This window comes from Nanorana parkeri, unplaced genomic scaffold (assembly GCF_000935625.1).
Source record: "Nanorana parkeri isolate BGI_ZX_2015 unplaced genomic scaffold, ASM93562v1 scaffold304, whole genome shotgun sequence".
In the NCBI taxonomy this organism is placed as follows: Eukaryota; Metazoa; Chordata; class Amphibia; order Anura; family Dicroglossidae; genus Nanorana; species Nanorana parkeri.
Window position 1 is genome coordinate 176565 of NW_017306572.1, and position 16731 is coordinate 193295.

General features: G+C 38.3%; 1 protein-coding gene across 1 annotated transcript in view; it reads right to left on the reverse strand.

Annotated features, from left to right (window-relative positions):
* Positions 1–2240: 2240 nt before the first annotated feature.
* COBL (cordon-bleu WH2 repeat protein) overlaps positions 2241–16731 on the reverse strand; it is a 246178-nt gene continuing 231687 nt past the window's right edge. Inside the window, exons 13-15 of the mRNA XM_018557793.1 lie at positions 15080–15187; positions 12856–13146; positions 2241–2713 (exon numbers count right to left, since the gene is read on the reverse strand). Coding sequence (XP_018413295.1) covers positions 2687–2713; positions 12856–13146; positions 15080–15187 — 426 coding nt within the window. The 3' untranslated portion in view covers positions 2241–2686. The remainder of the gene's footprint in view (positions 2714–12855; positions 13147–15079; positions 15188–16731) is intronic.

The following is a 16731-nucleotide window of genomic DNA, read 5'->3' on the forward strand; positions in this document are numbered from 1 at the left end:
TTGTTTATATCTCCCAGATAACGTCTACTGTTTCTATAAAAGCTAAATGCAAGAGTGTCAGTGTGAATGAAGCCTAAAAACACAGTTGATCCAAACAGAAGCAAAGCTCTCTAGAATCAGATATTTAAAATAAATGTCCGTGTTAGTACATTATTATTTATAATTCAGTATGTTCCTTTCATCCAGTAACACATCACTGAAGATATAACTACATTACTCTAAGCAAGGGCACACTCCCATTACTCAATGCAGTGATATCATTGTACATAAAAACACAGGTTACAGAAGGATAAAAAATGTGATATGCTCTAAAAGTATTAGGCAGCTTGTGGCTCTACGGCTGTTCTGGATGTACAAGTTCTAGCATGCATTGCCAGAGATGTCAGGACATGACGCCTGTAGCTTAACAGCTGTGGAGACAGAGGTTGAATATTTCTGCTGTATAAAACACTCACTGCAAGATCATTTTGCTATGAGTTCAAGTATCACAACTAGGTAAGGTACAATTTTCACGTGAAAATAATCGAGAGGACCTACCCTGACAAATGGAAACATCTAACATGAATACTACATTCTGAGTATGAGATGAATGGTAATACATCATTACTTTAAGATATGTTAAGTGTAATATTGTCTCATCCTTCCCTGTGCATAATATGCTATAGTAGAGCTATAACATATAACCCTGAACACAAAATGCTACACAAACAATATTTATGAGAATGATATATGTATACTCAAGTATATAACTTATATCTGTCTTAACAATGGTAAATTGCATGAGAAAAATGTTAAAAAGAGCAGGAGTTATACAGCTGTAACTCAAATTAAAGTGTATCTATACCTACAAACAAAATTACAAATATATTGCAGTTTACCAATCCTTAAATGTGGTGGCTGCATTTGTTATATTTTTTATGCATTTTTCCCTTTATTTTTAACTAGTGATCTGGCCAGTAACACACTTCCTGTCTTAGGATGGCTTCACTACAGTGGAAAAATTAAACCATCCTTGGACAGCAGCATTTTCCACCTGTGGAGGGAGTAGTGTTAGATGGACTTGACTAACAGCAACAGTTTTTAAAAGACAGACATAAGTTTAAAGAAGAGTGCAAATTAGATTTTTAAAACAAAATTGCAGAGCCATTGGCCCCCGTGATTCCCTGTGCGAATTATAGCTCAAAACAAATTCTAATTAAAGGTTGATTGCAATGTTGAATGTAATCTTGTAATACCGCTATATAGCCACTAGATACAGCTGAGGAGCACAAGAAATAATTATGTATTCCCTATGCTCCTCAGAACCACCTGGTGGCTATAATTCAGTATTACATAATGACATTCAAAAATACAATCAACCTTTAATAAAAAAAATATTAAGAATATTTGTTTTGTGCATTAATTTGCACAGGGATTAGCAGGGCCAATGGCTCTGCAAACATTGTAAAAATAGATCCCTAAAACTCTTTATAAGCATAATAAACAACCCAGATAATATTTAAGAACATTTTTGGTGCATCTATTCACACAGAATGATCATTCACAGAGAATTATGGGCCAATGGCTCTGTGAATTGTTTATAAACAATTCACAGAGTGTCTATTAAACTTCCCATAAAACATATGTCTATACCTTTTGCTCGTTTCTTTGAGAAAATTGTAGTTAGAACATATGAGCTGTGTTCACGGCATTGATCTCCTAATAGATCTCATACAACAAAATAAGTATATGGTCAGCAGCACAGACAGAGTCTTTATCCGGAATTACCAATGGCAGCTGAAAGAGAGCATTATAGAGACATGGTGTCCTCTATACCTACTAGGCTTTGTCCATAGTTGCTAATATAAGAACACATACAACCATATGATAGCAATGAAACATAAATCTCAATAATGGTGATGTGTTCAAAGATAATTTGGTGCACGGGTTTACTGACTAAAACAATGAGAAAATTTAGAAAAGACAGATGAAGTCATAACTATGCTGCACGCTAACAAAGAGCATGCTGTGTTTGTGACCATTATATCCCGATTTACTTCATAGCAACAAAAAATATATATTTCTCACTGAACACAGTGGGTACTTCAATATCCTGTATAACTTAATTTGTTTCAACACTGTTAATTTTACGCTAGTATCAGATTCTTAGAAAAGATAGAGTTTGTAAAGTTTAAAATGTCATTATGTTATTTGTCATTAACATTGTAAGCCCACACTGACTGACGAAAGCTATTTTGCTTTCAGAATATTAGTTCACTTGTGTTAATTTAATCCTCAGAATACAGAGTTTAAAATATATTTACAAATCACATTTCCTTTCCTTAACTCCATTAGAATGTAGGAGAGTGACAATCATTAGGTCAAAACCATTTAATTAACTATGCTGTTCTTTGCTAAGGTGTATTATTTACATTCTAGCATTTTCTGCTCATTCTCACCTGCCAACAAGAATATTTTATTGGCAAAATCTGAATTCGTTTCAAGGCAAAACACATTTTCCTTGGCACATATGCAGCATACATTATTTTTTCCCTTTTGAACCATTATTTTGAAAAAGAAAATTAGGTTTAAAAAATTTTGGCCAGATGACAAAACAATCAGACAGGCTTGCTGTTCTGGACCTCTCAAGTGTGTCGTTGAACTGGTATAAGAGATAGGGAGAGGTGCTTTCTTCGTTTATTTTGTCTTACAATGTACGCACTGATGCGGAGACCTGTAACAGAAAAAATACAGAATCAGGCCAAGCATGTCAAATTTAAAGTGAAACTCCACACAAAATATAAACACTATCTATCTCTTTATGTATTTTGTAATGAAAATGCATGAATTCATTCAGAAACTCATTTTAAAATACTGCCATAGTAATTGTCTCCTTGTATTATCATCCCACAACAGCAGAAATCAAGTCACTCAGGCTCTACTGCTTACCACAATGCTACCAGCCTAATACGCTTTTAGGCAATAGGTGCTGGAGGGGGAGGGTCTTATGCTGTTTATCGGAGTATAAGAGAACAAAAACCCCAACAGAATGATGATACTCTTATAAAGTCCTATATACAAACAGTAGACACAGGACTAGACAACACTGGCCTAACAGAATTAAAAATATTAATTAGAATTATTAGAAGGCTTAGGTCATTTACACATGGTAGTGCATGTCTTTACTGTAAATATAAAAAAATGAACATAAACAAATTAAACAAATTAGGAAATTTATCTGCACATTTGTGGTTGCATGGAGTGAGCACAGGTTACTTGGGTAAGCTTAAATTAATTGTAAATGTTCCTTCTTAATTTATTATGGTCAGCATTAAAAACATTTAAAATTATTTCAGGTAAATCTAAAATATTGTAAATGAACATTTTCCAATGGTATATATCCAGACAGCGGGGTGAGCATTAGGCTCCTTTTTCAGTCTCTTCTTACCACCTGTTTAAAAAGAGTTCAAGCTGAAATGTACAAACACAAGCGAATGAATCTTAGCAGTGGCTCAGTGGCTGTGCTGTCTCTTTAGAAAACTCCATAGTGCTCTAGGAATGCTTTGTATTACATTAAATGTTTATTTGTAAAAGAAAGATTGTATACTGTATATACAGTCCAAACAGATACAATACATTAGTTTAAAAAGGTATAAACTTGAAGAACTGAAGACAAAACTGTTTTTTAAGTTTTGGATAGGGATAACCCCTGTCCCTCTCCACTCTTTCCAAGGCTAACATAAAAAGTTTGGTTTCAGTTGCACCTCTTCTGAGCGGGTGGACGTATATGCACACGCTACGAAGCAGAATCCTGCTGTGCATGTAAACAGCTGGTACCGACTGTTACATACAAGTGTTTGGGCGGCTGTACAGTCATCCGATCGCTTGTATGACAACAAACATCGTGTGGCCCCCCTTCCCTCTGCTGCCGCGCTCCCCCGCGCCACCGTTGCTGCCGCTTATCGCGGCTCCGCTGTCCCCCCTGCATGCCGGAGACCGGCACAGAGGCTGCTCACACTGTAAAGAGAGAGAGAGAGAGATCGATCAACATTCTCCTACTTGCACGCACATATAAACGTAAATACGTGCCAGGTGCGCCTACATGCGAAAACAACGATTACGCCACACATTTTACATATCACCGTAGATGTCGAAGTGCAAGCAATAATTTTAGGGCCATTAATCACTGATGACACTAAATTGATGAGTGATAAAAGCTTTTAAAGCATCACCTACAGCCAAATTTAGGTATGGAAGTTTATTTTGCGATTTTGCAGCCACATGCAATTTTAAAGCTCGACATGTTTGGTGTCTATTTCCCTGATATGACCCCATCTTTTATATTTTACCCAAAAATTGGGTACTAATAAATGTTTTATAAATAACTTAGGGAAAACAGGTTTTCTTTCTAAATTTTCTGAACTTTTTTTTTTATACAGTAAAAAATAAAAACCCCAGTGGTGATTAAATACCACCATATGAACGCTTTATCTGTCCCCCCAAAAAAATATAAAATTCATTTCAGTACAGCGTTGCATGACTGAATAAATGTCAGTCAAAGTACTGCAGCGCTGAATACTAAAAGAATGGCCTGGACAGGAAGGGGGTTTAACACCGCGGTCAGCAAGTAGTTAAGCTCACCACACACACGTTACAATTACAACACAGGATTTTTATAGTCCCAAAAGTTTACAATCAGACTGTACATACTCCTTCAAATCTACCAACAACTATGTAGTGCAAAGGAATGCCTTTTTGGATATGTTAGGAAGGTCCACCCGTTACATAGTTTTGATATACCTAAAATGGATTGTACAAAGATTGTATGGTCAATCTAAATAGGTTAAATCTAAATAAACTTCATAAATAGGTAATGCTGTTTAATCCAGTGATGAGTTCACACATTAATTAAATGTATTTTTACTAGCATAAGCAAGTAATTCCGTCTTATTATCAGTCTCTTGTAAATCTTAAACCTTAAGCCAACCATAGCTTTATTACTTTGTACAGGTATGCTTACAGAAGTGAAGAGCACAGAGTCAACCTCATCATTGTGCTGCTGCTCCAGCATCATCTAATCACAAGCTGGAGGGGTTCTTGGAGAAGGATATGTTGCTTGTCTGCAGCATGTTCTACAACGTACAACATACAGAACCATCTGAACAGGAGTGTCTGGATCGCAAGACTGGATTAGCAGGACTATAAATTCCGAGGTTGCTAAAATAGCTCACACCATGTATTATTGTTATACAGGATTTATATAGCGCAAACAGTTTGTGCAGCGCTTTACAATATAAGGAGGACATTACAATCACAATACAATTCAAGACAAGATGGTAAGGAGGGCCCACAATCTAAAAGGGAGGGGCAAGTGATACATGAGGAGGTAGCTGTGTTGGGATGAATTGTATGAGAAAGTGATAGTTCAGTGGTTAGGTTGAGGTGGGATAGGCTTTCTTTGAAGAGATGAGTCTTAAGGGATTGCCTAAAAGCAGTCAGCGTGGAAGATAGACGGACAGGTTGGGATAGAGAGTTCCATAGGATGGGAGAGACTCTAGTATTTAGGCCTATGTGTTATTGATATTATAAACCCTGTGTTAATATCTCATCCCCTCACTAACTAAAGACAGTAGATAGTAATATCATGAGTGGTCATGACACTCTTTATGTGATTCTGCTGGCAATAGTACTATCAATAAAAAACACATGTTTACTAGGAGTTTGGAAGTTCAGCTGGCACACGCTGTTCTGTGTAAGTGTGAGGTATTTTTAAATCTTCGTCTGTTTGATAAACAGAAAAAGGGGTAAAAGGACAAGGCCAAAAAATATTTTGTTTGACTGTTTAGAGGTGGAAAAATTACCATCTGTGATCGTAAATGAACTTGAATTTACATTTTAGCATGTGATGTAAGAAAACATCAAATTACTTAAATCTTCCCATAAGATCATTGAACAATCTGCTATTTTTTTAATGCAGCAATGGTAGCCCGGTACTCTCACACATTATAAGGGGCAAACAAGTCTAAAATTCAATATGTTAAAATTGTATAATATAAGCTTTAAATATTACTTTATTTTAGGGGGGATTGTCTTCCTGGTGCATATGCTGAATAGCTGGATACACACATACACACACAACCAAGTGTCATGGTGATATTACACTGAACCAAAATTAAAGTGACACTAAACTCAAGAGAAAAATCTTAAAAATGTATTTCAGTACCCTAGCTATTAACAAAAATGTAGTGTATGTGTGTATCATTGGGCTGTAGAGCCTCAAATTATCCCTGAAATGGTGCTGACACTGTCCTTCCTTCTGGAGGGTGGCTACTTTTGTTCCCCATGGTTCTTATGTGTGATGTAAAGTAGCCACCACTCCACGCTCACTCCTGTGATAGACTACAATCTTATGTTTAGTTTACTAATTTGTATTGAGAATGTAGTCCTCCACAGAAGTGAGCTTGGAGCAGTGGCTACTTTACAGTGTTGTGAACATATACTGTACCTCCAGACCAAAAATGAAAAAAGAGATTTTGCATTAAGCATCCCTCTACATGTGGATTCTGTTTGCCACAAGCCAAGACCTAGCTACATTCAGAAAGGGCTGGCTTGTTTCAGTAGTTTGTGATTCCCAGTGATTACATGAAAGGCCTAGAGCACAATAATCAACAAAGTGGTATGTGCAGCAGGTGTCTTCCTTGTTCCCAGGTCTTGCTTGCAGTTACAGTGCAGACAAGAACAAGTTACAATGGGCCTGGGATGGCAGCTCTTAAAACACAGGGAAGACCCAAGAGGTACTGGGAACACGATCAACTGAGACCTTTGAGAAAACAGGCCAGAAATTCCCAATTCCATTTCAGTTTAGGTTTTTTTTTCACACAGAGAGGAAGCTGATCAGTATAGAATGTGTTCTAAAAAGTAGACCCACTTAAAAGCAAATATACTGTCTGAATATAAAACCATATACTCCCTAAAACCCAGGCACTTTTACCTGCTTGTTCTTCAGAAGGGCCGACCACCTCACTGCCCCCCCTGTGCAGTTTTCATTCCTCTGTGATAAAGAGTGTCGGAGGGATTATTCTAATGTCACTATCTTCAGCCCTCCTGCGCTGTTCCAGCTCTGCCTCACCTCTTCCCAGCTCCTCCCACAACTCCTCCTATTACCCACAGGCAGGAAACAATGACCAGGAATCATGGCACAGGCAGTCACAATAAAAATGCAGAAACTTATGTTGGCTCCCATGGCTAGTTGAGGAACAGCTGACAAGCTGAGGATATCACTGCTAGTAATATACATAATTTCCAATTCATGCAGCCATTCTTTGTATGGGGTGGATGTGTGCATAGGCAGAGGTACATATGCAAACAAGAAGGCAGTTATCCCAGAGGTGGCCTTATTTATTGCAGCTTAGATGTAGTGAATGCATTTCTGGGAAGATCAACAAATATTTTCTGTAATTGGTGAAAATGTTTTTAGCCTGAAAAATGAAAGCTAATGCTACCACATCTAAGAACTGAAATGCTACAATATATAATTTTTTGTTATTTATTTTGGGGTTTAGATAGACTTTAAATGTGTTTTCAGCCCTGCCTGCTTGACTACAGAACTCCACCTATTTCCAACACATCTCTGGCCCATCTCACATGCATATACTGATTTATTTCCCAGCAAAATATTGCTGTTGCCTTGACTCCCAAGAGCTGTAATAACAACAAACTATAATAAGAAAAGGTGCTCTTGGGAGATGTAGTTCTGAGGAGCAAATCTAGGTCCCAGAAGCTGTCCCTGCAACATTTTGCTAGCCCGGTGATGAAATCACAAAGAGTGACTAAGTAAAATAAATAAATAATGCTTCCAGATGTTCCAGAGAAGGAGAGGGAGGTTAAGGTAAATCTGGGTAAAGGTAATTTTGTCTTAGATCACTCACAAATAAAATAATACATTTTCTAATACATTTTAATAATACAATAAAAAATGAATGTGTTTTCTTATGTCTGCCAGGCTGATATAAACAAAATGCTGTTATTATCAAAAGGATTGTAAAAGCTGATGAAACAATTGCTGCATATTCACAATTGGAAGTAAAAGTTGTATGATTTGTCAGAGCCCAATGACTTACTTCAAAGGGACAAATGTTTTGATTGTTCATGCAAGCTGAAGGATAATGCTAAGAAAACAAGTACGTTCAAACAGGGTATTGCTCAACACCAAAGAAAGTAAAGGTTTCTAAACAAGCAACTCTCCATAAATGAACTACAAAATTTACAAAGCGACAACAGGCTTTAAAGATACCAAAGACACGACTTGTGGTTCAATTAGGTAAAAATATTTACTTTAGTTTATGTATACATAATTAAAAACACGTGTAGCAAAATCATGTTTAAAATACATAAAAGTGTCCATCCTTATACTCTGAGCATCCCTATTGGCATCCACAATGAACTACCTAGGAATAACATACCAGCCTATGTAGATTGCGGTCCAGCTATTACCACAAGGTAGCTATTCCTGAGCATTCCCTACAATTGGATATAGTAAAAAGAAATGCCCAAAAAGGGGGAAAAAAGCGAATAAGATATATTCAAATATATATTCCATGCAAAGACTTACCTAAAAATGAATATGCATATAGTCACATGACGGCAGGAGACAGAACCAGCACGTCCATCAGCTCTGCCGCATGTCGCTCTATAAATATGGCCGTCAGCGTTTGTGGCAATCACATGCCAATTACTATATCCAATTGTTGGGAATAAATAGCCTTATGATCTTGCTTTGTAGGCTCTCCAGGGGAAACTAACTCCTGAATGGGCCATTATCAGCTTCATTTTCAGTGCAGTCTGTTTTGAGTTCACTGCTGTGTTGTCCTTCTTCTGGATCTATAGCCAATATATACAGGCAAAATAATTTTCTTTGTGTTTGACGTTTTTTTATTTTCTTTGCTTTGATGATGTATGTTCCTTTGAAATATATACACAGTGTGATATCCAATAATGAATACTCAATGCTAATACCATGTTGATTATGTATAAAATAGATGGATAATATATATATATATATATATATATATTTGTCTAATCATGTAGAGCAGGGGCGCCCACACAGGTCAGTGAGCCGATCGGGATCTACCAATTTTCGCTTTGCGATCTACTGGTAGATCGCGATCTACCTAATGGGCACCCCTGATGTAGAGCATCCATCCATCCCTCCCTCCTGAAGAAGCCCCAGCAATGGGAGCGAAACGCGTAGAGGAATAGCTACCTTGTGATGATACCTGGACCTCAACCTACTACAGACTACATATGAACCTAAGTAGTAATTTATGCTATAAATTGGCTGGTATCTTATTCCTAGGTAGTTCATTGTGGATGTCAAAAGGGATGCTCAGCGTATAAGGATGGACACTTTTATATATTTTAAAAATGATTTTGCTACACCTGTTTTTAATGATGTAGAAATAAACAATATTTTTACCTAACTGAATCACAAGTGGTGTCTTTGGTACCTTTAAAGCCTGTTGTCTCTTTGTAAATATAGTAGTTTGCTTAAGGGTAGTAGTTTGCTTAAGGGTTTGGTATCATCCATAGTCTGAACTGATCCAATAGTTTTTTTTTCTCCATAAGTTAGTTGAAAGTGCACATCTAAAGCCAACTAACCTACCAGAATATGAATGTGACTTGGAAGTCAAACTGACAATCATAAAATTACCACATTCCCTAGCTTATGTAGTCATTGAATTACATTTATTTTCTGAGCCATGATCCAGGGGTTAGGTTTGGGAGCCAACATCTAGATTTGACTACAGTTTGTGACCAAATCTGTTAAAGACTGAGTGGTACAAACCTTACTACACTGTAACAATGAGCAGTCCCAACTTATTGAGTAGTTATAGCATTATGTATTAACTGTGTTGCTGAGTTCTAGATCTGCAGATAATGTATTCATTATTCTGCATAAAATGTGAGCTTGTTGGAACATCAGAGGAACGCCTGACATGGGGCTGTTCCCCATTAAGCGATACAGTTCATTAGCAGTGTAATTTGAAATGCACCCATGCCCAGACCACAGTGTATGGCCTGCTGCTACAATGGATTATAACCAGGAGGGGTCTTGGGGCACGGCTACACTCTGTGTTATTATTGCAAGGTATGTAATTGTGATCACTGAATATAACATCAATTATAAAAGTAACTGATGAAAAAAAAAAGTTAAAAAAGCTAGAATTTTTAAGTGGAGTAAAATGGATCTGCACTCACAATGACCTACCAGGGATCAGGTGAGGGATAGTGAGTACTAAAACATTCTGTCTCACATCATTTATTTAATATTAATGATGAGGTTTAAAAAAAAAAAAATCAAACAAACTGGGCAGTTCTTTTGTGATAACAAAACCAGGTTGTAGGTTACTTGGGCTACTGAACAAATCAAAACCAAGATGCCATACTAAACAGTAAGTCCCATGAAGATGTCAACAAATAGCTACACAGAAAAAGATGGGCTTTGGGCCACCCTTAAAGGCCATTTCAACAGAGAATGGCATCTGGAGCTCAACACCATAATATAAATAACCCTTTTTTTTTTTTTTTACACAAAGGCAAGAGAACAGAGGCTTGCCTTTCAATGGCATGGCTTTAAATTTAAAGATAAAGTAAAACTGCATACTGGTACCCCTTTAACACCCCTAGAAACTATCACCATCTAGTACAACCTTGAACTTGCAAGAAACTGGGCCAGTAGTGATTCTGGCCTTATGAATTAGATGTCCATGCGGGACTAAAAAACAAGAAATGCAGTTGTATTACCATATGAAGAAAAACTAGTGGCTGCACATTCATAATGTAGATCTGTGTAAGGCTGAAAGTCCCTCTGATAAGGGGTGGGAGCTTTTCTGTCTAGTCTTTTACACTGCATTATAGCCTGGCAAAAAGAATCCTGGAACCCATATGATCTGCCTTACATTTATTGTTAAGTGGCACTTTATAGCTCTTGTATACAGCGTTGACAATTCATACTTTATTTAATAAGATGTACTCATCAATACCTCACATGTAGTAGTGGATTCAATGTAAGGTCATGCATTAACACCAGTACATATGCCCATTTCAAAATAAGCATTAATATAACATTGCAGTAGAATTAAATAAATGCTTACTCGCTTTTCAATAATGCATCCAGATCACACAATTATACATTATCCAGTAAAGTATTTCTTTAAATGTTTGCCCAAGCACTTACAGTCATCATGTTTCCAAACAGCTGGCTCCAACTCTCTCTGCTCGCCTTTCCCAAACTTCCTGTCCAGTACAAGGTCACAAGTAACGGCTTAAGGGTCTATTCACGAAGCTGCCAAAAGATCTAGCCGTAGCTTCGGCCGATCCTTCGGCTACCTTCGGCCCCAGGACCCCTTCGGTTCTACTGAACTTCTAATAGAACTTCGGTTCTATTCACTATAGCCCGTACAGCTCCCGAAGTCGGCCGAGCGGCTCAGTCGAGCCGAACGCATATGCATCGGCAAGTCTCCAGCAACTGTCAGGAAGCAGGGGAGTGACTTGCCTTCCTGTGCCTGTGTGTTTCTGGAGACACACATAGCTTACTTGCACACACAAGGGTAGCTCAATAGGAACCTTTAAAGGAAAAGAGCCACCCTAAAACAGGATAACAGAACCAGTACTCAGGGGACCAGCTGATTCTTCAGGAAAATTAACTTTTTAAACATCAAGGAGAGCAGCAGGCATTGTAAGTTATTTGAAATAGCTTGAAAACATTTTACTTTAATATTGCTTTAAATATTAACACATTTAAAGCTTACTACAGCTAGGGATCGACATTAGAATTTATTAAAGTTAATCTGGACATTTAAAAAAAAAAACCCTAAACCTCAAAAAACAAACATGAATTATATATACAAACACAAGCTTTGCTTAATTAAGCTGTATAATAATACATCAAGATCTAGGGGTCTATTCACTAAGCTGTCGTAGGCAGCCGAGTGAAAGACCGACCTGAAGTGAAGTGAGCCGAACGCTGTTCGGCTATTCACTTCAGGCTGATTTCAGCCGTATAACGGCTGTACGGCTGAAATCAGCCGTACATCGGGTGGCTTCACGTGGCTTCGGGTCGGCCGAACATGCTCAAAAATGTTTCTCTCCTGGGCGGCCGGAAGCGCGAGACTCCCGGAGCACCCGGGAGAGTTCGATGTCTGGAGATCAGTGTCCCTGGTTAACTGGCAACCAGGGATGCTGATCTCTCTGCAAGTGATCGGAGCCAGCCGTAAGATCACGTCTGGCTCCGCCCAGCTGTCAGAAGCAGGCTGTCGGCCAGCTTCGGCTTTCAGCGCGGCTCAGCCAAGCCAGATGCCTTCGGCTTGACTGAGCCGCTCGGCTAAGTTCTGGAGCTGTACGGGCTATTGTGAATAGCCCGTACAAAAGCCCTTCGGTTCTACTGAACCGAAGGGGTCCTGGGGCCGAAGCTAGCCGAAGGATCGGCCGAAGCTACGGCTAGATCCTTCGGCTGCTTCGTGAATAGACACCTTAATGTTCACTCTCTAGTTGCACATGCCCTGATCTGCACTGTGGTAAAGAGAAACTGGCAGCTGATGAATCTGTACAATCAGACACTTACGAAAGTAAACATTTTTTTGTCCCCCGCTGCAAGTTGAGGTTTCTCCCATTAGCCCCTACATCACTACAGGACATAGTAGTTATGTAGGCAGAGGCAGGTCCTTCGGCTGCTTCGTGAATAGACCCCCTAATGTCTCCTGCATGGTGTAAGGTAAGCTAATGTGCACTTACAATTTCTAACATATTATAAACTGTTGTATACTATAAATATACAAAAATGTAAAATAATAAAATTAAACATTTTAGCTACAGTACCTTTTTCAGTTTTGAAGCCCCTTGGCCAGAGCGGATAGCATCCAATAAGGCTTCCCTTGTATCTACAGAGTTGTTTGCAAAGACCGGAGAAGATTTGGGAGCAGAACCTAATGTAGGTGGTGGAGGTGGAGGCATTACCGATGAAAGAGAGGATTTGGGTGCAGAACCTAATGCAGGTGGTGGAGGTGGAGGCATTGCTGGTGAAGAAGGGACGGATAATGTCTTTGTTGCTGTGGATTCATTTTCTGCTTTTCTTAGTGACTGTAGTTCATTAGATGCAGCAGAGGATACCTTAAGGAAAAGAAGACATTTACTTATATAGAATTAAAAAAAAAAATATCTATAAAATATAAATAATATAATATATAATATAAAATACAACAGTGGTTTCACTGGGTCTTCCATGGCTGCTTTTGGCTGCACAAGTAGAAATACACTTTAAAGTATATCTCAAGCCAAATAATTCTGGTTTAGCCTTCGATGGAGTAGTGAAGAGTTAAAACCCCTAACAGGCTTTTTCTGCCTTCTGTGTGCCATGGGGAAGATTTTCATTTACTTTCTGTCCCACAGACACAAACAAGAAGTAAGAGGAAATCTCCATAGAGATGGAAATTCTCCCTTAGACAAATGCGACTGCAGCAAGTCTCTTTGTAAATGTTCCCTTCTGTTCCAAATGACAAATTGTAATTTCAGACGGAATGAACAACATTGTCGTACTATTACAGTAAGTGGAAAATCAATGGCCCTACTGTCAAAATGAATAGATAATACGATTGTTACATGGGTGTCATGGACAGGAAAGTACTACTTCAAAAAATCAATTCCACTATCGGTGCCGTGATAATGGTCAATTGAGAGTAGTAATCTGAGAGGGTTACTAGTTTTTTTACTCAAAAAAAAATGGCTTTAGGTATACTCTTGCTCAAGCAAAATTATCATGTACTTCCTACCATGATCAGTACAAAGCACACTGTGCCATCCTAAAACAGGTGATAAAAGAGCCATAAGGTGATAACTAAGAATTTGCAAGCATCTCCTGCACTTGATCACATTTGAGTTCATAAGTCTACCTGTCCAAGGGCTACTAAAGACCACTAGGATGTTATAGGTTTACCATGCACAGAGTGATTGTGATCCCTAAACCTATCTAGCAGATCATACACTGATGTTCAATGCATACAGTACATCTACTTGATGATACTTTTGTGCCTTCTGTTCCTGGAAGGTTGACTATGGAATGCACATGGCAAGATTTTTCTGAACAATAAACGAACATTACAAAAATAATGTGACTGGCTTCCTTAGAAATTAAAATTGCACGTAGGTAGCGCACAAACAGGTATTTAACATTGGTACCTCTATTCCAAGCATCAGCAAATTAAATCTCATACATTGACTAGTGCTTCAGCATCAGCGCATGTGCACAGAGATTTCAGAATGCTCAGTACAATACCCCTCCATAGTTGGTTTACTTAGGACTTTTTATTGGTTAAGACTTTTTACAGTTGGCTTTAATAATATCTATATGTACTTGATGCGGTTTTATTCTGTCATGCTAAGTGCATTTAAAACAGTAGACCCAACAATAGACACGAAAACATGACTGATTTACTAAAGGAGATATACCAATTTGCCATATTGAATATGTCAATATTCACACAAAAAGAGGGAAGGTTTGCTTCAATTATCCAATTATGTGAAAAGCAAATTCTTGTTTATTTTATCTGCATGATTGGATAATTGAAATTAATCTTTACTTTTTTTGTGTGAACATTTTCAAACCCTTTAGAATGTTGCAGGAATCTGTGGGTTCTTGCCGCAGGAATGCCAGATCACCCCATTTGAACAGAACCTAAGTTGTAGCCTGTGCACATGAAACCTTATAGTAAATCGTGAGCCTCTCCTTTATTAAATCAGGTTCCCTCATGTATTTCACATGTCCTTATAAACTGGAGTTCCGCTTTAATATGCAATATCTAGCTATATTTCAATGTTTTTGACATACTTGAAACTACAACCGACCTTTTGTGTTAACTTAAAAAAAATAAATCCAATTTTTCATTCCTTACATAGACTTCATAAATGTGGACGTTTTTACTTTCTTCTATGGGATATGGTTACTCAGACAATTTTACAGATAATTATACAGAGGTTACAAAAATCAATTACAGGATCTCTGAATATAGTCTGATACTGCTGTCAGATATAACAAGTTTCCACTTGCCTTTTTAAGCCTTGAGTCACCATTGTGAGCTCGAATTGCTGACAGTAGCGCAGATCTTTCATTCTCTGGCTCACAAAGCTTCCTTTCCTCTCCATCTGTTGGTGAACTCTAATATAAATAAAAAATATACAAGTATAAGAATATTTACAAGATGACAGTTTGTTTACACAGCCAAAATATAACCAGGTTTTAAAATATAACCAGTCCTAACACTAAAACTGATATAATTAATAAAATACTGGCAAACAGAGTAGCTGTCACTTGGCTTTAGAAATCCATCCTTCCAGCCCTGGGAGCTTGACATGAATCATGTATTTTTATTCCCTATGATCCCCTGCTTAAAGTGTATGTAACCCCTTAACAATGAACTTCTCTTATTTGCTCCTATTTGGTCTGTTAAATATGCTATTGAAAGCATTTTGTTTCAATAAAAACCTTATGATCCTGCTAGAAACCCTGTGCCTTTTTAAATCCCTTGACCCCTGATGCACAGAAATCCCAAGCAGAGTTAACAGAGTTAACCTATGTAGATTACAGAACAAGTCCCCCTATGTTACGTAAGCTTAAGCAGAGGGGGAGTTGTTCTGTAGTCCTGACCCTAGGACAGAAAGGGTGTTACTGTCGCCATGTAAAAGTTAAGAAGAAGCCTGAAAAAGAAAATGAATGCAGTCACCACATCTGAGGACTGATTAGTTGCAATTTGCAAAACTGTAACTTCATTTTTGTTCTTGGGTTAAGAAAGACTTTAATACAGAAGCCCAGGTTTTGTAGCTCTTGAGGGCTCATAAGGATTTCTAAAGCCACATGTGTTTCATATACCAGTTCGGTACTTTGAATGTACGGACAGATTTAAGCATGATCATGTTGCAATTTAGGAAAGCCAATGATTTGACTACAACTTTTAATCTTGAAACAAGATGCAATAAAGTGTATTTTTTTTAAGATGAGAAAATAAAGTGTACATTTTCTGTATTCGAGTTTAGCATTCATGGCAAAGGTCATTGCTAACTAGAAATCTCAGAAAACAACTATGAGCAAAACATTTCAGATTCAGATTTCTTGAAAGGAAGTTGTCATGAGAGAAGATTTGGCGACTGCCATTACAGACTATTTATTGACGTACATGCAGAAAAGTAGCATAGCACACTCAATGTGACGTTTCGGGGTCACACAGCATCCCCTTTATCAGGCAGACGAAGGGGATCCTGTGTGACCCCGAAACACCGCACTAAGGGGTCCAATCACTAAGCTGCCGCAGGCAGCCGAGTGAAAGACCGACCTGAAGTGAAGTGAGCTGTTCGGCTATTCACTTCAGGCTGGTACGGCTGATTTCAGCCGTATATCGGCTGAAATCAGCCGTACATCGGGTGGCTTCACGTGGCTTCGGGCCGGACGAACATGCTCAGCATTCGGCTCGGCTGTTCTGCTCGGTCCCTCAAAGGGACTGAGCAGAACAGAAAAATAGTTAAAAAAGTAAAAAAATAAATAGAAAACGATTGTGCGGAGCTAGCAATGACAGCCAGCTCTGCCCAATAGTTTTCTATTGGCCGGCGGTTCTGCTGCCGTCAAAAAAAAAGGAAAAAAAAAACTCTCCCGGGCGCTCTGGGAGTCTCCCGCTCCCGGCCGCCCAGGAGAGAAACACTGCTTTTTCT